This window comes from Mobula birostris, chromosome 21 (genome assembly GCF_030028105.1).
Source record: "Mobula birostris isolate sMobBir1 chromosome 21, sMobBir1.hap1, whole genome shotgun sequence".
Classification (NCBI taxonomy): Eukaryota; Metazoa; Chordata; class Chondrichthyes; order Myliobatiformes; family Myliobatidae; genus Mobula; species Mobula birostris.
This window is the reverse complement of record NC_092390.1, coordinates 16258406-16281748: the sequence shown is the minus strand read 5'-3', so window position 1 is coordinate 16281748 and position 23343 is coordinate 16258406. Positions and strand designations below refer to the sequence as shown.

Genomic DNA, 23343 nt, shown 5'->3' with positions numbered 1-23343 from the left:
ACTATCCCACGCACAAGTTGGAATTCCTGGCATTGAAATGGGCGGTGGTGGATAAGCTGAGTGACTATCTGTACGGGGCCAAGTTTGAGGTGAGGACGGACAACAACCCCCTGACTTATATCCTGACCTCGGCGAAATTGGATGCCGCAGGCCATCGGTGGTTGGCAGCGTTGTCTGCCTATGATTTCAGCCTGAAGTACCGGCCGGGGAGCCGGAAGGTTGATGCTGATGCTTTGTCCTGACGGGCGCATGAGGAGCTGGACATGGACGAGGAGTGGGAGAGCGTTCCTGCCCCGGGGGTGTCAGTTTGCCATCACCGTGAAGGCAGAGGAAAAGGAGAGGCCGGATCGAGCAGTGGATCAATTGGGGGCTTCTGATGACACCGTACCCCAAATTTACTGTAACCTGACTGCTCCGAAGACAAATCAGCTGCCAGAATTGAGTTCTGGGGAAGTGTCAGCTACTCAGCGAGATGATCCAGGCACTGGCACTATTTGGTCTGCAGCTGAAAAGGAAGACATGGCTCAGGCGGAGAAGACAAAACATGCTTTGGTGCCTCCATTACTGAAAGAATGGCCTCAGTTGGAGTTGAAGAACCAGATCTTATACCGATCTGGACCGACCTCGGCGTTGCCAGCTGGTTCTGCCCGAGAAGTATCGGAGGATTGCATTGAGTCACTTCATGATGGTCCTGGACATTTGGGGGTGGACAAGACCTATGGATTGCTCAGAGACCAGTTTTAATGGACCCTAATGAAGTCGGAGATTGAAGAATACTGCAAGTTGTGCATTCGCTGCATATGGAGGAAGACACTGCCTACGCGGGCAGCTCCTTTGTCCCACTTGCAGAGTGCAGGGCCCCTGGACCTGGTGCCTATGAATTTCCTGCCCATTTTCCAATTTGAATTTCCAATGCCAGCAACATGGCGAATGTCTTAGTCATCACGGACCACTACACCAGATATGCTCAAGCTTTTCCTACCAAGGACCAGAGGGTGACTACGGTGGCAAAAGTGTTATGGGAGAAGTGTTTTGTTTATTATGGCCTTCCCAGGCAGATACATAGTGACCAGGGACGGGACTTTGAGAGCAGACTCATCTATGAGTTACTGGGCATGCTTGGGGTTGAGAAGTCGAGGACCACGCCCTATCATTCGCAGGGCGATCCCCAGCCTGAGAGGTTTGATTGGACCTTGCTAGACATGCTCGGGACCCTGGAGATCAGCAAGAAGAGCAGGTGGAGTCAACATATTGGGCATCAGGTTCATTGTTACAACTGTACATGAAATGAAGCTACTGGATACTCGCCATATTATCTGATGTTCGGGTGCGAGGTGAGGTTGCCCATTGACCTTTGTTTTGGAACTGACGAGGGTGACTTACCACCGAAGCCTTATCTGAAGTATGTGTCTGATATGAGGAGAGAGCTGAAAAGGGCTTATGAATTGGCTGGGGTCGCGGCCACCAAGCAGAATCGAGGAAATAAGAGGGGGTATGATCAAAAAGTGAGGTTCTCCCAACTCCTGCCGGGAGACCAAGTCCTCATAAGGAATTTGGGGCTACCTGGAAAGCACAAGTTGGCTGACTGCTGGGCAGCCACACCGTATGTGGTGGAGAGTCAGATGCCAAACCTACCAGTTTTCCGGGTGAAACCAGAGGAGGGGAATGGGCCTGTCAAGATTCTCCATCGGAACCACCTGTTGCCCCGGGTCAAGAGGTGCAGGTAGACCCAGAGCCCAACCTGGAGCCTACACCTAGTAAGAGGACTCTGCGAAAACACGGGGCAACTGCAGGGCCCACGGCAGGAGAGGCTGGGCTGGGCCCCGCCCATGAGAGGGATACTGATTCGGAGGATGATGATCTGGATGTGTGATACATGCTGCCTTTTGTTAACTCCCCACTGATTGAAGAAGAGACTCCTGGCCCTTTTCCCACTGAGTCAGGTGAAGTTGCGGGGGGGGGTGCTATCTGTGGGCAGCCTGGGTTACAGCAGGACACTGAAGGAGAGAAAGCAGGGCCTGGGCACGGGACAGAGGTCTCCGAGTTGCAGGGGGACACGAGTGATAGATCGGGGCAGGACTCGCCAACTAGGCCCAAAATATCCCCAGTAGCGTCTGAGCCAGAAGAGTTAGGTGAGGAGGTACGGCGATCTCAGAGAATTAGGAGATCACCAGATAGGTTGGCCTATGTAGCACATGGGGAACAGGGCGTGACCTCTATTGTTTTGGGGAGCTATGTCACTGCCTTTTGCAACTGGTTTGGGCTTTGTGTTTTGCAGGAAGGGTTGGCGAACTATCTCAACGTCATGAGGACATGACTAAATTTGGTGGGGGGAAAGTGTAATGCATTGTAAGGTTTCGCTGCTAATGTAATGGTTTTTTTGTAATGTTCACTGCTTAAGTAACGGTTTCTCTATAGCAGCAATGTTTGGGTTATGGCTGGAGATAACAGGATTGTGGTTGCATGTTAGCCAATCAGGATTTTGTTGCCCTGTCTTGTGAATCTGGAAGCAGTTGATTTTGCGGGCTTTTGCCAAAGGGAGAGAAAGAGAGAGATGAGGAGAGAAGACGTGAATGGAGAGATTTGATAGACCGCCAGATGGGGTGGACTTGAAGCGAGGGTCTGAAGGGCAGCGATGATCAGAGGAGGTCGAGGGGGACCGATCCGCCTATGAGTGAGCTCCAACTTTGTGCACAGACTGTTTAATAAGATTTGGGCCCTTTTTCTTTTATATTTCGTTTCTCTACTAACCATATAGTCAAAGTAAGAGTTATAAAGCTTAATCATTTAATCGCATATTGTGTACTGTTTATTATTTTGGGGTACTAATTTGTAACAGGAGACACATCGCGCAGCATCCACCCAATCAAGATTTCTTAATTTTGGCCGGGCAAGGGGTTATCACCCCCTATATTAAGCCTATAGGTGAAGCGAGTGTTACATATAGATTGTGAAATGTGCATTAAGATGTCAGGTACTCTGTGTTGGAGACACAAGAGATTGTGGATGTTGGAATCTGGAGTAACACAAAAAATTCTGGAGGAATTCAGCAGGTCAGGCAGCATCCTGTAGAGAGAAATGGGCAGTTAACATTTCAGGTTGAAGTGTTTCATCAGTTAACTGTCCGTTTCCCTCTGCGGATGCTGCCTAACCTGTTGCTGAGTTCTTTCTGTGCCTTTTGTGTTGCTACTTATTCTGTCTTGTATTCTTACAAAGTTCCTTACTACATCAGTACCATCTTTGTATTCTTTCAAAACCTCTTTCCTTGTAGAGTGAACCATCTCTAAATAATAGAGTTGTCTTGTAAAGAAGTTGGGAGGCTGGGTTGATACTCAGAAACTTGGGAGAATGGGTGATGATTTTATTTAAAATTTTTTTGTGTCATGGAAGAAGTACGGTTTCAGAATCAGGATGAGTCGTGAGGAGAAATTACTTTTTTGATGGTTGCGAATGTGAAATTCTCTACCCAGGGAGAAATTTATCTAAAATTGATGTGGACAGATGTTGGTATTACAGGGAATCCTGAGCAGTAGGGCTTGGTGAAGCAAAAGTTAAGTCAGTTGAAAACACACTGATTGGTAGAGCAGGTTGGAGAGGCCAGATGGCCAACTTCCCTTATTTCATTTATATTCCTAAACTCTTGTTTCTCACCATCACCTGTACTGTCTGTCTTCCCCACATCATCCCACTTCCCCTTTCCTGTCTGCCTCCCAGGTAGTTATGGTTGGTGAATGTTTATGTGGCCATGTGCAACTTCGGGGATTGACAATGCCATCAGTGCTGTTTTGGGTGCTTGGTGTGATGCTGCCTCTGGTCCAGCCTTTTGTGTGCTCGTTTCCAGGCGCTGTGTGATGGAGTGGGAAGAACCACATGATAGCGCCCTCTACTGCTTGCAGACCGATGGAAACTTCATGATTGCCAGCGGCTCCTCACACTACGGCGTTGTCCGTCTCTGGGACAAGAGACAGTCAAAGACTCTCCAGGTATGTTGGGTGACCACTCCCGCCCTATGGATACCAGTTGTCGTTGCCTCACCAGAAGCACTCTGCTGGTGGTGCCAAGGTGGTTTGATGGGTTTTGCTGTCTTGCCTCAAACTGGGAAGAATTTGGGTTCAATCACATTGTAGGTACACAAAGGCACAATGCAGAATGCTGCTCCAAGGAAGCACCCAACCTCCAGAGGCACTGCTCTTCAATTCATCGTTAAAGCAAATGCATAATTCTCTCAGTGAACAGGACGATTCACCTCACTCTCCCTGGGAAGAGGTCATTCAACTTTCCCTCCTGACCTCGTCATGTTTTTTCTCCCCTGGAGTAACTCCTCAGTATCATAAAGATAAAGAAAGATTAGAGATTAGTTTTATTTGTCACATGTACATTGAAACATACAGCGAAATACGTTGTTTGCAAAGATTGTGTTGGGGGAAGCCACAAGTGTTGCTATGCTCCTGGCAGCAATATAACATGCCCACAACTTACATTTTTAGGATGCAGCAAGAAACCCATGCAGTCATGGGGAGAGCGTAAAAAGTCCTTAGAGAGAGCGGCAGGGATCAACTCCAATCTTGCAGTTGGTGTTGTAATAGTTAGGAAGCCTCCCCACTTTGTGTGGGAGCTTACTGTGCTCAATGGGCTGCCGCTGGTCCTGTAACACGAGGAACATTTCACTGGCGAGAGAGTCATTACATGTCTGTGCAATTGCACTTGCTGACTATAGCAAAGTTGAACCTAAATCTAAACTCTCTGGCCCATCTTTTCACTGAACCAGTGTGCTACTTTCTGAGTGATGCACATCACTTGTGTAAACCAATGTCTCCTCTGTTCGTGGGTCACAGCGGTGTGGAAAATACAGCACAGAAAGAGGCCATTTGCCTCCTCTTCTGTGCAAGTGACTCCACATTTCACAAGTCTCCTTCCAATTATACATCATTAGGAACAAAATGCCACTTAGCCCACCAAGCCTGATCTATGATGGTTAGTTATAACCTTAGTTCTCAAAATTCAAAGTAAATTTATTATCAAAGTATGTATACATTAACCATGTACCACATTGAGATTCATTTCCTTGCAGGCATTTACAGGGGGATAAAGAAAGTAATAGAACTTTCAAAAAACTATACATAAACAAGGATTGACAAGGTACCGAGAACGTGAGTTGTAGAGTCTGTAGGTTGTAGAATCAGTTCGGAGTTGAGTTAAGATGAGTGAAGTTATCCATGCCAGTTCAGGATTCTGATGATGTGAGACCTAAGGCTCCTATACCTCCTGCCCAATGGTAATAGCGAGGTCATGGCTTGGACGGTGGGGGTCTTAGATGATGGATGCTGTTTTCTTGTGGCAGTGCACCATGTAAATGTGCTCAATGGTGGGAAGGGCTTTGCCTGGGATGGACTTGGCTGTATCCACCACTCTCTAGACTTTTCTGTTCCTGGGCATGTTGTTCCCAACCAGCTGTGTAACAACTAGTTAGGGTACTCTTCACTGTGTATCTCTCTATTAAAATTTGTCAAATTTTTAGGTGACATGTGAATCTATGCAAACTTCTAAGAGAAAGTAAGGGTGCTGTCATGACTTACGACGACAGTTACGTGCTGGTCCCAGGACAGATCCTCTATGTCAATGCCAAGGAATTTCTGTCTACACTCAGTAACTCTTGTCTCCCCCCTCATTGATCAGGGATGTCTTCCTCTGACAAATATTCCAAATCTTCTTCAGAAAATTCCAAAGACTCCATGACCAATTTAAGCAAATGTTTGACCTTTTACACAGTGACCCTAGTTCTAGATTCTGCCAGAGGAGGAAACAACCTCTGCACACCCAGCCTGAAGACATTCAGGGTGTTGTTACCTCCCATTCCTTTCTTCCCTATCGGTTTTCTCAGCTTTGCTGTAAGTGTTGCCTCTGCTTCTTTTGGGAACCAGTTGCAGACTCACCACTCTCCAGAATTTTCTTGCACCCTTTCTCACATTTGTTTGTGACAATATTTTTCAGGCCACTGGATCCCCCTTAAGTCAGAACATCAAAATCCTTTTCATGAACTCTTCTTCCTCTTAAAGTTCATCCTCAATCAATCCTTTAGCCTTGCTGAATACAGTTCATTCAGTCCTTGACAGCTCTGGCAAGAAAGCGATTTTCAGTCCGGAAAGGCTTCCCTTCAGAGTGTAGCCACTTCAACAGCCTCTGTTAATGAGGGTGGTGGGGAGAGGTTGGAATCTTGGATATGAGCATGGCTATAGGATCCAGGGTGCTACAGACCGCCCCCCCCCCCCGCGCCCGCGCACGCACACGCACACACATTCAGTCGATGTAATTGTCACAGGCAGACTGGACAATGGAGAGTTTCTCAGTGTGTTCAGCTTTCTGTTCCCGGTCTATGGTGTCACAGCAACACACAGCCCAGCACAAAAACAGGTGAATTCCTCTTTCTTTAGGCATTTCTTCACACAACGCCGTTCCATGGGTGTCTTGAGTTAAAAACAGGTTGTGAATATCAGACTATCAAATATTTCTCTCTGGCACCCTAACCTTACTGCTGTTGTAACATGACAGAGCTGTCACTGAATTCCCTGTCAGGATGATCTATACTGGGTAGATCGATAATCAATTCAGCTCGAGTTCAGCCACTGAAGTTTAAGTGAATCGTATGTACATGCATCGAGACTTCCTGGCAGGTGGCTCTGCATTTGTAGCTATGCTACATCACTGGTCTCCATCAGGCCCCGTGATGCTGGGAATCCCACCCCCATGAGGATTCTGAACCTGCAGATTTGGAGGCAAAGGTGAAGATTTTTTTAATGAGCAAGTCTGCATTTTAATTAACTTTCAAATGAGGGTGGTGGGGAGAGGTCTTACAGCTTTGACCAGATATGAAGTTCTGGATTTCACAGTGGTTTTCCAGGTTGGGACTTGGTCACATCAAAGACCACACTGCCTTACCACAGTCACAAAGCAAGATCCACCCTCAGGATCTGGGCACGCTGGGAACAGGACATAAGACCCATGAATCCTGAACAGGATCCAGCACGATCTGACCCAGTGCCACCGCCTCACTCAACAGACTGTGCTCCTGTGAAGAATCTCAGGACATTGAGGCTGGATAATTACTTGTTAAATCAGGACACCTTGCATTTCCTGGGTCCAGGCAGACCTCTGCTGCCCTAATAGCAACTGTATATAAATAGCAACTAAGCTAAGTTTGTGAGCTAACCAATTTGTTCTTCCACCCCCTCCAGATGTTCTTCCTCTCTTGCCCCAGCAGCAGCCCTGTGTACTGCCTGCGATTCACTACCTCGCACCTCTATGCTGCCTTAGCCCATGCACTTTATACACTGGATTTTACATCTGCGGACTCATGGCTTGCAAAATAAATGGCATTTGGCATAACGTGAGACATCTCTGGAATGGCGCTTCTGAAGTCAACAGGTATCCAGCATACTTGGCAGATGAGATGGAAACCATGCCTTCACCCATCTAACTCAGCAGTCCCTTTAAAAATTCACCTTTTGTGGCTTTTTTTTTAAATATAAAGAGAAAGAGGTCTTTATTTCCAATAAATTTTATATGACCTGTGAATAAGTGTTGCACAAAATGTCATCTGTAACTGCATTTGTGTATGTACAGAAGCTGCCAAGGGCTGTAACAATGTTCTGATGTTTGCAAGCATTTTTATAAATAAAGCCTTGCATTTCGAAATAACACGGCCTTGTCTCAGACATGACACTGTGTTTCACAGGGAGCTGTTGTAATGCAAATCTATCAATAAATTTATCAACAATTCTGTTACCCACATCACTGCACTTTACACTTTAAACCACTTTTTATAATGCTGTTTACATTGTAACTACAAGCTGGTATTTATGCATATTTATTCCATTACTGTACTTTAATCTCTAACTTTATATTTTAAATTTTTTTATTCAATATAACTTGAATGTTGTTGTTTTTGTTGCACGACACACCCTGACCAACACACTGCAGCAAATTCCTAATACATGTGAATGTATATGATAAATAAAGTTAATTACTTATTTGTACAACAGTTACAGAGCTGGGCAGAGTAACCCAGCAAACAACTGACTTGAAATTGTGGAGTGGTTTGAGGGCTCAGGAGATGAATGCTGTGACCATATCCAACATTGATGCAACTAATCACAGATCAGAAATGGCTGGTGTGAGGGGGTGGTTTATGGTGATTGAGGTGGGGGATGTCAGGGGTAGGTTTTTCTTTAATATATAGGTGGGATCATGGAACACCCTGCCAGGAATGGAAACATATACATTAGAGATATGTAAGAGACTCAGATAGGCACATGGCTGAGAGTAAAACAGAGAGCTATAGAGGGAAAGGTAAGATTGGCTGTGAAGTAGGATAAAATGTTGTCTGAAGGGCCTATACTGTTCTACGTTCTACAATCCGATGCAAAGGTGCTCTGCATTAGAAACGTAACTGAATGTTTTAATACAGTGCTGAAAAGTGGATTTGGAATGGCAGGCCCAACTACAAGAGGTAGAATGCCAGTGGGTGCTGTGGTCATTGTGTTTTACACTCCACATCTCCATCCTCAGCCACTTTCATCTTCTTCAGTTCTTGCACCACCTCCTGTTCCAGCTTCAAGATTGCAGTCGGCTTCTGATACTGATGAGAGGGAAGGAAAATACCCAGTTAATGCATTTAAAATTAAGCCCCAACCACCACATCTCTTCAGTTGCTTTTAAGCTACCAACTCACCCTCAATCATGCCCAACTTCATTCCCTCAGGCTGGACACAGAAACTGTAGCCTGAGGTCTACCTTTCAAAGACATGTGGACAATAATCTGCTGGAGGATCCCAGTGGGTCAAGCAGCATCGGGGGGGGGGGGGGGTTAAAGGAATCATCGATATCTTGGGTTTAAATGAGAACCGAGAGTGGATTGGGGAGATGGTCAAGGGCTGGAGATGAGTGTGGACTGAGGAGCAGTGATGGATTGAGACAGGTAGGGGAGGGGTGGAGTTAGGAGACAGAGGCAGCTGGGTGATAGATGGAGGCAAACCACTAAAGGAAAGCAGACAGGGTGGCATGCTGGCATAGCAGAGCACAATACTGTTAACAGTGCCAACAACCTGGGTTCAACTCCTGCCACTGCCTGTAGAGAGTTTGTATGTTCTCCTGTGAACCTGGCTCACTGGCACTGTACAGCGTTAGGCTGGTCACTATGCTGCCAAATGGAATGGCTTTCAACTCTAAACTAGTCCTGATCTATCCACCTGTATCAAATCATATTTCAACCTGTCTGCTCCAAGAAAAACACAGAACATAGAATTATGTTCTATATTTCTACAGGACATAACAGGCCTTTTGGCCCACAATGTTGTGCTAACTTTATAACCTACCCTAAGATCAGGGTTAGGCCTGAGGAGCACAGTTCCACAGGTCTAATCGAGGAGCTGAAATCCCTCATCCCCATAATTATTCCAGTAAATATTTACTGGGCCTTCATATTGTTCCTAAGTCAGAATGACCAGGATTGGACAGTGTCCTCCATTCACGATCTAACTGAATCTCTCGCTACTGGTTTTCCATTTCCACGAGTTCACAGAGCTAACAGCCTTGAACTATGCCTGACATGGAATGATTTAAATATCTAAAGCAGCTGAGCCCCTGCCGTCTCAGAGAGAGCTGTATGGAAAGTGTAATGTGCTCACTGTGATGATGAGGGTGTTGTTGGCATGTGTGAAGCTGAGTGCAGAACTGTCCAGCAGGAGGCAGCAGCGGTCCATATCAGGAATGTTGAACTTCTTGAAATACCTGGAATCAGAAAGAGTCCGTTAGCAACAAAAAACCTGCATTTATACAAGTGTGACACGTGTTCAAAGAACAAATACGGATTGTATCTGATAGCACCAAATAACATGAATTACTGTAAATATATATATTATCGTTAAATTAAATAAGTAATGCAAAAATGGAAATTAAAAAGCATTGAGGTAGTATTCATGGGTTCAATGTCTATTCAGAAATCGGATGGTATTCCTGAATCATTGAGTGTGTGCCTTCACGTTTCTGTACCTCCTTCCTGATGACAGTAATGAAAAGGGGGCGTGACCTGGGTGATGGAGGTCCTTAATGAGGGACACAGCCTCTTTGAGGCATTGCTCCTTGAAGATGTCCTCGATACTACGGAGGCTAGTGCCATTGATGGAGATGACTAAGTTTGCAACTCTCTGCAGCTTACTTTGATCCTAGGCAGTAGCCCTCACCCCCCAATACCAGACAGTGATCCAGCCAGTTACAATGCTCCCCAAGGTACATCTCTAGAATCAGTTCTTTGGTCTTATTGACATTAAGTGCAAGTTGTTGCTTCAACACAACTCAATTAGCTGAGTTCCCCAAGATATCCTAATGTATTTCACAGCAATTGTTTCTGAATTAAGTCATTTAAGAAATTTAGGAGCAGCTTAACCTTCTGCTAAGAGGACGGGACGTTGACCAGATTGTCTGCAGTGAACTGGATACTGGAGTAGCTTAGACTTGATACTGTGAGTACCGTAGGGTCAGGCTCCGATAGCTGCTGGAATCTGGAGCACTAATCACTCATGAGTCATGGTATAAATAACTGCTTACAGCCTTCTTGTCCACTGAATGGAGAACTTACGAGGGTGCTGCTAACACTTGAGGGCCTGGGTTATAGGGAGGAGTTCAGTGGGCTCAGGCTGCAAGTCTGAGGAGTCTCCTTATAGAATGTGGATAAATAATGACGGGCATATGCAGGGTGAATGCACACACTTTTTCCTGGGGAGCAGGTGCTAAAAAGAAGACGACATCGGTTTAGGGCGAGAGGTGAAAAAGTTTAAAAGGACCCAAGAAGAAATTTCTTCATACAGAGATGGGTGTGCATTTAGAACTGCTTGAGACTAGAAATACATGAATAGGAAAGGTTTAGAGCAGGTATTCCCAACCTTTTTTATGCCCTGGACCAATACCATTAAGCAAGTGGTCCGTGGACCCCAGGTTGAAAACCCCTGGTTTAGAGGGACATGGGCCAAGCACTGTCAAATAGAACCGGCTTGGTGGGCACCATGGTCGGTATAGGCAAGATGGACCGAAGGGCTTTCTTCAATGCTACACAACCATGGCAGTTGATTCTACACTCAGTGGCTACTTTAACTAGATTTAGGAGTGGAACCCAGTGCAAGTTTTTCTGCTGCTGTAACCCATCCACTTCAAGGTTCATAGATGTTCTGCACACCACTGTTGTAACATATTTGTTTGAGTTACTGTCACCTTCTTGTCAGCTTGAACAGTCTGGACATTCCCCTCTAACCTCTCTCAATAACAAGGTGTTTTCACCCACAGACCTGCCACTCATGAGGTTGTTTTTAATCTTCCACACCACTCTCTAAGCTCTAGAGACTTGTGTTTGGTCTGAATAACAACTGAACCTGAATGTCTGCAAGTTTCTGTGCATTGAATTGCTGCCATATGATTGGCTAGTTCAATATTTGCATTAACAAGCAGGTCTACAGGTGTATCTAATAAAGTGACCAGTGCGTGTATATCGTGAAACTTCTTTTGCAGTAACGGTGCAACACATTAAAAAGTTACTATGTCACCAGAAGTCACAATAAGAAATAAAAAATAAATAAACAAATAGTGCCTAAACAGAGCAAAATAGAGAGGTGGTGTATATGGTTCATGGACTGTTGTTGGGGAACAGTTTCGTCAGGATACGGATCTCCCAGTCACAACTCTATCTGCTTATTTGGGGCGTTGGTGATGATAACCAAGTGGAAGAATGAGTTCAGGTGCAGAAATGTGCACAGTATGTTGGGCAACATGCAGATTGTTATTTAGTGTTAAAAGCAGAAGCAGGTGCCAGCCATTTGGCCCCTTGTACCTGCCACACTATTCAATCAGATAAAATCAATCTGATCCTAACGTCAGTGCTACTTTTCTGTTTAGTCAATATCCCTTGACCATCCCACCCCCAAAAACATCTGAAAATCTGCCTTCAGTGTACTTGGCCACTAATCTACAGACAGAATTCAGAATCACAATCAGCTTTATTATCACACTCAGTGGCCACTTTATTAGGTACCTCCTGAAGCCCATCCACACGTGTATTCAGAGATACTCTTCTGCACAACGCTGTTGTAACACATACCTTCTCAACACTTCTGCCTTCCTGTCAGCTTGAACCAGTCTGGCCATTTTCCTCTGACTTCTCTCATTACTAAGGCATTTTTGCCCATAGAACTGCCACGCTGATGGGATGCTTTTTGTTTCTCGCACCATTCTCTGTAAACTCTGGAGGCTTGTGTGTGAAAATTCCAGGAGATTAACAGTGTCTGGGATACTCAAACCACCACTTCTGGTCCAACAATCATTCCACGATCAGAGTCATTTAGATCACATTCCTTCCCCAATCTGATGTTTTTTCTGAACAACTGAAACTCCATTGATGTTGCCCTCAACCACATCTCCGCCATGTCTTGGACGTCCATCTTCCTGCCGCCTTAACAGTGATAGAGGTCCTCTTCTTTACCTACCACCCATCAGCTTCCCCATGTAGTACATCATCCTCCGCAACTTCTGCCATCTCTGAAAGGATCCCACCAGTAAACATATCTTTACCTCCCCCCATCACTCTACGATTTCCACAGGGATCGCTCCCTCTCTGATTTCCTTATCCATTCGTTTCTCAACTAACCTCCCTACCAACATTTATCCCCACAAGAGGCCGAAGTGCCTCACCAGCCCATTGACCTCTTTCCTCGCCTCCATTCAGGTTTCCAAACAGTCCTTCCAGGTGAGGCAACACTTCACCTGCTGGGGTTGTCTATTGTTTCAGGTGCATCCAAAGTGGCCTCCTGTACATAGGTGAGACCCGTCGTAAATTGGGGGACCACTCCATCGAGCACCTTCATTCCATCCACCAAAAGTGGAACTTCCCAGTGGGCAAATGTTTTAATTCTGAATCCCATTCCTGTTCTGACATATGGGTCCACCTTCCCCTCATGTGTCAAGATGAAGCCACCGTCATGGTGGAGACCACCACCTTATACTCCGTCTGGGTGGCCTCCAACCTGATGGCATGAATATTGATTTCTCCTTCCCGAAAAAAATTCCCTCTCCTTTCCCTCTTCTTCTATTCCCCACTCTGGCCGCCCACCTCTTTTAACTTGCCTATAATCTCCCCCTGGGTCCTCTCCTCCTTCCCTTTCTCCTATGGCCCACTCTCCTCTCCTATCAGATTTATTTTTCTCCAGCCCCTTATCATTCCAATCCACCTAGCTTCAACTATCATCTTATAGCTTTTCTTCTCCCCACCCCCTACCTTTTTATTCTGGTGTCTTCCCCCTTCCTTTTCAGTCCTGAAAAAGGGTTTATTCATTTCTATTGATGCTGCCTGATCAGCTGAGCTCCTCCAGCATATTGTGTGTATACATTACATTTGGGTAGTCTCCGACCAAATGGCATGAATACTGATTTCTCCTTGCAGTAAAAAAAATTCCCTCCCCTTTCTTGTACCTTTTCTCACCTGCCCATCACCTCCCTCAGTGCCCCTCCTCCCTCCTTCCCTTTCTCCCACGGTCTAGTTTCCTCTCCTATCAGATTCCTTCATCTCCAACCCTTTATCTTTCCCACCAACAATATCCTTCTAACTTGTCCCCCTTCCCCTCTCCCCATCTTTTTACTCTGGTGTCTTCCCCTTCCTTTCTAGACCTTTTGAAGGGTCTCAGCCAAAATGTCAACTGTATATTCATTTCCATAGATGCTGCTTGACCTGCTGAGTTCCTCCAGCATTTTGTGTCTGTTGCTTTGGATTTCCAGCATCTGCAGGATTTATCTTAGAGATGTCTACGTGTTTTTATGCATTGAGTTGCAGCTACTTGATTAGCCATTTTATAAGGTACCTAATCAGCCAACCTTGCTATCCCACACACAGGGAGTGCTCAAAAGAGGAGCCACCCTTGGCATGGACATAAGATGGATTGCAACACCACAGAAGAAAACTGGCTCAACCAATTCATGCCTGAACCATAGACTGATTACTTTTTGTTAGATGTCCTCACAATACAATGTCGCTCATCTGGGTCGACGGTAACGCTGTACACATTTTTGGGGTACGGTAGATTTCGAATCCTCCACTGGAAGCAGGTCTTTGTGTCCTTTCTTGTGAATATTGGCTGCATTGATTTAAAAACACAAGTAAGTTACTGGAATTGGTTTACTATTGTCACATGCATCAATGTACAGTGAAAAGCTTGCATAACTGTTCATACAGATCAAATTATTACACAGTGCATCATGGCAGAACAACGTAAAACAGTAACTGTGTGGAATAAAGTGCAACAGCTGCAGAAAAAGTTTTAGGAAGTTTCCACATTTATAAAATATTGACTTTAAAACAACGTAATCTGCAGTTCAGAAGAATGACAGGCAAGTGATATTACCAAAATACAATATTTTGAGAGGGGATTAACAGATACTGATGCCTTCCCTGGGGGGACTCTCAAACCAAGGGACATGGTTTCAGGATAAAAGGCCAACTACTTAAGATGAAGTCAAAAAGGAATTATTTTTCAGTTAAGGAGCTGTGAATCTTAAAAATTCTCCATCTTTGAGTTGTGGGCGTCACCAGTTACTCGAACCAAGATGGAAGGGTTTCTGGATTCCTATGAAATCCAAAGTTACAAGGCTCAGGAGGAAAGTGGAACCCAGTGCAGTAGACTCAAGGGACAAATGATTTTTGTTTCTGTTTAAGTCAGCGAGGAATGGGTGGTTATCAACAGACGAAAGTCAGGTAGTTTCTGTAAAATTATGAATGCCTGCCCTCTCCTTGTAGACAGGTATTCCTAATCTTACAGAAACTACCCGACTACCCTTGTACCACAGGTACACCCGCATAAATAAACCTGAAATGCTTTGGCAGAGTCATTGAAACCACTTGCTCTACGTGCACTTACATTGCTGTTGCTCTCCTGTATCAGCGGCTGCTCAACACTCCCGACAGCTCGAGAGTATGCTTCCCCCACCTCGAATTGCCACTGTCCAGGGGATCCCAGCGTGGTCTTCTGCTTCCACTTTCTAACTACAAGCAAAGGTCTTAAAGTGAATGGAAATGCAACATTCTATGGAAGCCATTAGAAAATGTGCAGTAAAACATGGGCTATGCATATACAGGCTCTGTATGTATTCCGTAGTGCCCTAATCTGGATTGAATATGGTGTCTGAGTTTAATTCTGTAATGAAGTGTTACCGAGCAGACAGGAACAAAGGTAACTATTGAGACAGTGACAGCCTCTATGACATCACTCCCGTAACCACAACACCACAGCACAGTCGCATAGCTGACAGGACCAGCTGTAAGATCGGGGTTCAATCCCCACTGCTGTCTGTAAGGAGTTTCTACATTCACCCCATGGCCACGTGGGTTTTGTCCAAGTGCCCCTGTTTCCTCCCACATTCAAAAGACGTACAGGTCAGTATATTTGCAAACACGAGGAAATCTGCAGATGCTGGAATTTCAAGCAACACACATCAAAGTTGCTGGTGAATACAGCAGGCCAGGCAGCATCTCTAGGAAGAGGTACAGTCAACGTTTCGGGCCGAGACCCTTCGTCAGAACTAACTGAAAGAAGAGATGGTAAGAGATTTGAAAGTTGGGGGGAGAGGGGGAGATCCAAAATGATAGGAGAAGACAGGAGGGGGAGGGATGGAGCCAAGAGCTGGACAGGTGATTGGCAAAAGGGAATATGAGAGGATCATGGGACAGGAGGCCCAGGGAGAAAGAAAAGGGGCAAGGGGTATAGTGAGAGGGACAGAGGGAGAAAAAGGAGAGAGAGAAAAAGAATCTGTGTATATAAATAAATAATGGATGGGGCACGAAGGGGAGGTGGTATAAATAAGTAACGGATGGGATACAAGGGGGAGTAATATTGACTTCTCAAACTTCCACTAATGCCCCACCTCCCCCTCGTACCCCATCCGTTATTTATTTTTATACACACATTCTTTTTCTCTCTCTCCTTTTTCTCCCTCTGTCCCTCTCACTATACCCCTTGCCCATCCTCTGGGCTTCCCCCCTCCCCCTTTTCTTTCTCCCTGGGCCTCCTGTCCCATGATCCTCTCGTATCCCTTTTGCCAATCACCTGTCCAGCTCTTGGCTCCATCCCTCCCCCTCCATCTTCTCCTATCATTTTGGATCTCCCCCTCCCCCTCCCACTTTCAAATCTCTTACTAGCTCTTCCTTCAGTTAGTCCTGACGAAGGGTCTCGGCCCAAAACATCGACTGTACCTCTTCCTAGAGATGCTGCCTGGCCTGCTGCGTTCACCAGCGACTTTGATGTGTGTTGCAGGTTAGTATATTATTGGTCACACAGGTGTAATTGGGCGGTGCAGGCTTGTTGAGGTGACAGGGCCTGTTACCGTGCTGAAATAACACTCTAACACAAGGTGCAGAGACCAACACTATGCACCTTCTCCCTTCTACTCATAACCTCTAATGCCCTTAGTAATTATCAACCTTTGCTTTAAATATATCCAATGACTTGGCCTGCACAGCTGCCAGTGGCAATGAATTTCAGATTGACCACCTTCCACCTAAAGAAATTCCTCCTCATCTCTGTTTTAAAGAGACAGTTGTCTATTCTGAGGCTGTGCCCTCTGGTCCTGAACTCACCCACCATAGGAAACATCCTCTCTACATCCACTCTAGGCCTTTCAATATTTGATAGGTTTCAGTAAGATTCCCCACTCATTCTTCTAAATTCCAGCAAGTACCGGCCTACAGCCATCAAATGCTCCTCTTATATTAACCCTTTTATTCCCGTGATCATTCTTGTGACCTCCTCAGTACCCTCTCAAATGCCAGCACATCCTTTCTTAGATGTACAAGCAGGTCTCACCAAAATACTTTTCCATTTCTGTACTAGAATGTGCAGTAGTTGATAATGGGAGTACTTGGAAAGATAGAGAACTGGTATAACAAGGGGAAAGAATTAAGAGTAATTCTCTATTTTAAGAACCACAAACAATATACAGTTTAAAACAATACATAGACTCCATTATTCCAAAAAAAGTTGCACAGTTTCAACCCTGATGTTTCACCAGTTTGTAATAGATGTAAATCTGTGAACAATAACTTGTCACATTCATTCTGGTCATGTTGTAAGCTTTATGCATACTGGAAAAGTATTTTTCACTGTTTCTCTGAGGCTTTTGGGAAGCGGTGGGAACCAGACCCGCTCATAGCCATCCTTTGAGCAACAAGCTCCCCATCTTCAGCCAATATGTATGAAAAAATGGCTGTATTGTTTGGAATGGTGACTGCTAAGAAGTTAATCCTGCAAATGTGGAAAATGGACTCTGTGCCTACGTACGATCTGTGGCTGAGAGAACTGGCAAATACTCTACATTTGGAGAAACTGAGACTGTGTAATGAGGACAGAGGGACATCTTTGAAAGGATATGGGGCCCTGTATTGGACTTTCTCACGGGTGAGGACTGAGGATTTTTGGTGCGGTGCACCTCTGCTGTGTATGTTTACTTTTGCCTTTATATTTTTCTCCCTTTTGCTGCTCAATATTTAACTTGATTTTGTTAAGGTCGTGGTTTTTGTGGATGTGCTGTATTTTTGTTGTTTTTTTTGTAATAAAAAAATAAAAAGAATATATAAAAAAAGAGAACCACAAACAAGAGAAATTCTGCAGGTGCTGGAAATCAAAGTAACACACACAAAATGCTGGAGGAACTCAGCAGGCCCAGCAGCATCTATGGAAAAGAGGAAACAGTTGACAGTTCAGGCCGAGACGCTTCTTCAGGTGAGTGCACTTCAGTGATGGTTCAATGTCCTGATGGCTCAGCGATAATAACCGTTGCTGAACCTGGTGCTGTAAGAGTATCCTGGGTGAGTAATTGGAGTGCCTTGAACACACAATACGCTCCACAAGGAGAAAGTACTTTTCCAGTAATTAACCTACTACTATGTCGACTCAGGCCTAGGGGGCCGGCGTCGGGCACGATGACGGACTCTCCCTCATCAGGAATTAAAAGGGTACCTCAAGTGAGCATCAAGTGTTCTAGGTGTTGTCGAGCTTGACACAGCACATATTCAGATTCATTTACCTCACGTACATCGAAACACACAGTCACCTGCCGTGTTCTGGCTGCAGTCACGTGGCCAGTCCTGCTCAGTTTCTGGTGACCCACCATAGGTGATAGGAGAGAGGGAGATGGCAGTGTCAATGAATGTCATTGAACACTGGCTGGCACTTGCATGATACAGATGTTACTTGTTAATAATAAAACATACTAAGCCAGCTAGTTACCAGAGGAAATTAACAGTTAACTTCAAATTCTCACCTTTGAGCTCGTCACTGCAAACTTCATACTCTTCCACCATTTCGGCACCATCAGGAAATATGTAATGTACTTTCCTCCGACCTGGGTTTGCAGGGACAGTCAGGTACAGATTCAGCAGTCAGTAACAATCACCACCACTGGCATCTTTATTTTCACAGGCTTAGGGTAGACTATCAGTGCTACAGAATAAGCCTTAGCTGGGTTCTGGCCAACTCCAGAAAACTCACCAATCCCAATTTATCAACATACCACACGTGTAATGATCTGATCTGAATGGGCAGTTTGCAAGACAAGCTTTTCACTGTATCTTGGTACATGTGACAATATTAAACCGATTCCATTTATCTCCACACCATGCCCATCTTGTTCTGGCACCAGCAGTGTTAATGCCTTAAGACACAGGAGCAGAATTAGGCCACTCTGTACATCGAGTCTGCTCCACCATTCCATCATGACTAATTTTTTATCCCTCTCAACCCCATTTACTGCCTTCTCCCCATAGCCTTTGACATCCTAATTAAGAACCTATCAACCTCGACTTTAAATATACCCAATGACTTCTCCACAGCCATCTGTAGGAATAAGTTCCACAGATACACCACCCTCTGGCTAAAGAACCTCCTCCTCATCTCTGTGCTAAATGAACATCCCTCTATTCTGAAGCTGTGCCCACTCGTCCTAGACTCACCCAATATAGGGAACATCCTCTCCACCCAGGCCTTTCAATATTTGATAGTTTTCAATGAGATCTCCCCTCTTTCTTCTAAACTCCATTCTCTTCCTTATATCTGCACAATATCCTCCCCCTACACTAAACTCTCTCCACAGCATGTCACAGAAACCCACCTGGTTCATTGATAAACAAAATTCTTCAACCCTTATCTCATCTATACATGACTCCTGGCCCTGAAATGTCACTGGCTCTTAAATGAATTCCATTGGTTGGTTGGTGGTATTCGTTAGTCTCGCGAGACTATGGATCTGCACCCGGAAAGTCTTGCTTCTGTGCCATTGCGGTCAGGCGACGCTGGAATGTCCTCTCCAGGGCGCAGGCCTGGGCAAGGTTGTATGAAAGACCAGCAGTTGCCCATGCTGCAAGTCTCCCCTCTCCACGCCATCAATGTTGTCCAAGGGAAGGGCAAGGGCCGATGCAGTTTGGCACCAGTGTCGTCGCAGGAGCTGCCAGAACGAGGTTGAAGGCAACGTCGGACTGTCTTAGGGACTCCAGCTCCGATTTGTCCTCAGGGTTTACTCCCAAAGCCTTTCCCATGAGTGGGTATGGCCGCAAGGCAGCGGAGGTTTGAAATCAGAGTTTTCCCTCTCTTAGGTAGACTGCCTTCCCAGGCTGACGAGCTCCATCTACCTGAATGCACCCCAAACTCACTGAAATTTAGAGAAATGCAGGGGATCTCATTTAAACCTACTCAATGTTGAAAGGACGAGATAGGGTGGACGTGGAGACGATGTTTCCTATGGTGGGGGTATCCAGAACTAGAGGGCACAGCCTCAAAATTGAGGGGCGACCCTTTAGAACAGAGGTAACGAGGAATTTTTTTTAGCCAAACAGTAGTAAATCTGGAATGCTCTGCCACAGACTGCGGTGGAGGCTGAATCCGTGTATATATTTAAGGCGGAAGTTGATCCTTTCCTGATCGGTCAGGGCATCAGAGGATATGGCGAGAAGGCAGGTGTGTGGAGTTGAGTGGGATCTGGAATCAGCCACGATGGAACGGCAGAGCAGACTCGACAGGCTGAATGGCCTAATTCTGCTCCTGTGTCTTATGGTCTATAATGTTCTGCTGAACATTATGAGCATGGTGTGTTGGCGCCGGAATGTGTAACAACACCCGCACACTCTTAGGTTCTGTACTGTAGCAGTTAGTGCTGACGACCCGGGTTGAATTCCTCCACTGTCTGTAACGAGTTCGTATGTTCTCCCAATGAACGTGTGGGTTTCTTCCGAGTGCTCCAGCTTCCTCCCACAGTCCAAAGATGTACAAGTTAGGGTTAGTAAGTTGTGGGTGTGCTACATTACCACTGGAGGCATGGCGACTTCCCTAGATTGCTGCTCTTTGAAACGAAATAGGTGTTGATGTTCATGTGTAACCCTCTCACCGCAGGCTCGTAACGAATTAGCTGTTACTGCGAATGCAAACTATAAGCAACATAACTCTACACTGCATGCGGAACAACAGTGCAAAGGCCATTTCCAATAAATCAGCTGTTCTGGGGTAAATACGATTCGGGTAAAGACAAACATAAAAGCATGAATGTCCCTTTAAGGGAAAATGAGGAATAAAGGAAAACTTGTATGAACACTGACCCACCTGAGCAAGTCTACCGTTCGCCAGAACGCAATAATTCAGCTCACACCAGAATAAACAAATTTAAATTGTATTGACATAATATTTAAAACTATAACAAACAAAACAAATGATTCTGTGCAAACTTAGCCTAAGCTTGCACAGAATCATTGAAGCTCATGGTTGGATTATCACCCCCCGGCCCCGGGCTTCCCCACTGCTCACCTTCCTGAACCATCGCTGTTTTCTCCGCCGCCCTCAGACAGCCCAGCCAACTCCCCGCCGCCATCGCGCCCGGCCGCTGCTCCGTTTCCACAGCAACGGCGCCGCGCTGATCCCCGACCCCTGACCCCTCACACCTGAACCTCGCCCCCTGCACTGATTTCCTTAAACATTGCTGGCGGAGTCACTCGCTCCCGCCCTGTGTCCTGCTTCTCGGCGCAGCTTGGTTTTAGTGTGTGAGGGAGATTTTAAATTATAAATGTAATGAGTGAGTGAGTGAGGGGAGGGCCGGACCACGCCGGAAGTGGTTTCATTGCTTCGGGCATTTCCGGTGAGGTGAGGACGGTCGGGGAGGGAATGGAGGGTGGGAGGCGGTAGAAAAGGGCGGATTTAGGAGGAGGCGGGAGATCCCCGGTGGCTCAAGGCCGGAGCTGGATTAATGTTGTCACTGATTTCACAGTCCGGTAGAGTCAGGCCTCACCTGTCCGTCTCTGATTGGCGGTTCCTTGCCCAATGGGGCGTCGCTACTGATCATTTTAATTTAAAATGCCAGCAGCTGGGGTTTGGGCGGGAGCCTGAGCATGGACGCCACTCCGCCTGGATCTGACCAGTGTCCACGGACTCCTCCCCAGGAATCCGGCCACTGGAGCTGAGACCTGCGATCCACCTGCCAGACTCCCACTTCCTAGGATGCAACACAGGAACTCCAGCCCCCGATCTTTCCCTTGGGACCTAACACCCGGGATTCAACCCGTGGAGTCCAATCATTGAACTGCGTCCAATGGAATCTTTCCCATGGGCTACAGGCTGTCGAATCTTAACGACGGGACACGACCCGTGGAATCCAACCCATGCAGGCACAAGACGCTGGAATTAGGAGCAGCGAACCACCTGCTGCAGGGACTCAGTGGGTCTGTGATGCAGGGTTTTGACGGAAAATGTTGACAATTTCTTTCGTCCAAGGCAGCAGATTGCTTGTATCATCATTCCATGGATTCTGACACATGAAGTCCATTCCCTGGAGTTTCAGTATTTTGATATTTACATAGTAGGGTAGGGTGCTGGAGTTTATGGCAAAGGAGATGTGAGAGACTAAAGATGCTGGAATCTGGAGCAACACATAAAATGCTGGAGGAACTCAGTTAGGCCACATCAGGGTCTCAGCCCAAAATGTCGACTGTACTTCTTCCTATAGATGCTGCCTGACCTGCTGCGTTCCACCAGCATTTTGTGTGTCTAGGCCACTTCTGTAGGGGGAAATGTACAGTGAACGTTTTACGTTAAGACCTTACATCTTGTGTGAAGATAGAGGGAATATAGCTTCCCATCACCAATCATCTTCCATCTCCCACTTCCCTCCCATCCTCTCTCATTATCTCCCCTCTCCACTCCTCCATCTGCCTAACACCTCTCCTCATCTTGATCCACCCATCATTTGCTGCTCCTGCCCCACTCCTTCTCTTCAGCTCTTAATACTGGCTACCACCCCAACTCTTGAAGAAACTTGTGTTTACCTGCTTCTTGGGACTACATCACAATGGAGCTTATGAGAAATGAATTATCAAAGAAAAGTTCACAGCAGATTTCATGCAATGTGCCTCTGCCGGGGCAGCTTCCTTGTGCCAATCTTTAGTCAAGTGACAATAGCACTGTGGTTGCAATGCACTCTCTGGCATGCCACTAAATCACACTCATAAACACTAGAGATTCTGCAGATGCTGGAAATCTTGAGGAACACATGCAAAATGCTGGAGGCACTCTACAGGTCAGGCAGCGTTTATAGAGGGGAATGACCAGTTGACATTTTGGTCTGAGATATGGTGAAGGGTCTCAGCTCAGAACATTAACTGTTTATTCTTGTCGGAATAACCGACAAAACGTGGAGGCACCTTTGAAAACTACAGCCCCGAACGGCCCTGTGATTTCAGACTATGAGTCCAACGTGAGAGAAGGTGAACTCACAGAAAGGCCGGACGGAGTACCAGGCTGAGTACTGGTCAACTGGCTGATTGTTGACCAGTACTCTCGCTGCAGTAATCAAAGATACTCGCCTGCTTCAATACCGGTGCCCAAGAGAAACACGGTATCCTGCCTAAGTGACTTATGTCCAGTAGCACTTGGATCCACTGTAATGAGGTGCTTTGAGAGGTCAGTGATGAAACATGTCAGCTCCTGTCTGAGCAGATGGCATTTCATTTTTTCTTCACTGGTACCTGGAACATCTGACACATACATCGGGATGCTCTTCATTGACTACAGCTCGGCATTCAATACTATCAACCCCTCAAAACTAATCAATAAGCTTCAAGACCTCGGCCTCAGTACCTTTGTGCAACTGGATCCTCGATTTCCTCACTTGCAAACCCCAGTAAGTTCAGATTGGCGACATTTTCTCCACGATCACCATCAGCGCATGTGTACTGCATGCCTCTGTGCTTAGTTCCCATAATATCACTGGCATATGTCGTGAAAT

General features: G+C 46.0%; 3 protein-coding genes across 6 annotated transcripts in view; 2 read left to right on the top strand and 1 right to left on the bottom strand.

Annotated features, from left to right (window-relative positions):
* The window catches only part of fbxw4 (F-box and WD repeat domain containing 4), a 169717-nt gene extending 162142 nt beyond the window's left edge, over positions 1 to 7575 (top strand). The window contains exons 8-9 of the mRNA XM_072239050.1: positions 3842 to 3983; positions 7233 to 7575. Of these exons, the coding sequence (XP_072095151.1) occupies positions 3842 to 3983; positions 7233 to 7367 (277 nt within the window). The 3' untranslated portion in view covers positions 7368 to 7575. The remainder of the gene's footprint in view (positions 1 to 3841; positions 3984 to 7232) is intronic.
* On the bottom strand, positions 7540 to 20955 carry dpcd (deleted in primary ciliary dyskinesia homolog (mouse)). Its single transcript, XM_072239051.1, has 6 exons — positions 20874 to 20955; positions 18346 to 18426; positions 14949 to 15073; positions 14035 to 14168; positions 9684 to 9786; positions 7540 to 8635 (listed from the first exon to the last, which is right to left on the bottom strand). Exons 1-6 carry the CDS (start codon positions 20935 to 20937, stop codon positions 8531 to 8533), a joined length of 612 nt encoding a protein of 203 aa, XP_072095152.1. The 5' UTR covers positions 20938 to 20955; the 3' UTR covers positions 7540 to 8530.
* A 180-nt stretch (positions 20956 to 21135) lies between these two features.
* Positions 21136 to 23343, top strand: part of poll (polymerase (DNA directed), lambda) — a 31036-nt gene continuing 28828 nt past the window's right edge. The window contains exon 1 of one of the 4 annotated variants that reach the window (XM_072239047.1): positions 21136 to 21206. The gene's annotated coding sequence lies outside the window, so the exon portion shown is untranslated. Of the gene's footprint in view, positions 21207 to 21266; positions 23239 to 23343 lie in introns of those variants that run through there. The other 3 variants (XM_072239049.1, XM_072239048.1, XM_072239046.1) reach the window with 3 other exon arrangements.

What these genes read in the sequence shown, in the direction of transcription:
- dpcd (XM_072239051.1), bottom strand. Translation starts at nt 20,937, where the DNA reads ATGGCGGCGGGGAGTTGGCTGGGCTGTCTGAGGGCGGCGGAGAAAACA. An exon ending in AACAGCGATGGTTCAGGAAG is followed by an intron (nt 18,427 to 20,873) that starts GTGAGCAGTGGG and finishes CTGCAAACCCAG; the next exon opens with GTCGGAGGAAAGTACATTAC. An exon ending in GTGAGGACATCTAACAAAAA is followed by an intron (nt 9,787 to 14,034) that starts GTAATCAGTCTA and finishes TTCTGATTCCAG; the next exon opens with GTATTTCAAGAAGTTCAACA.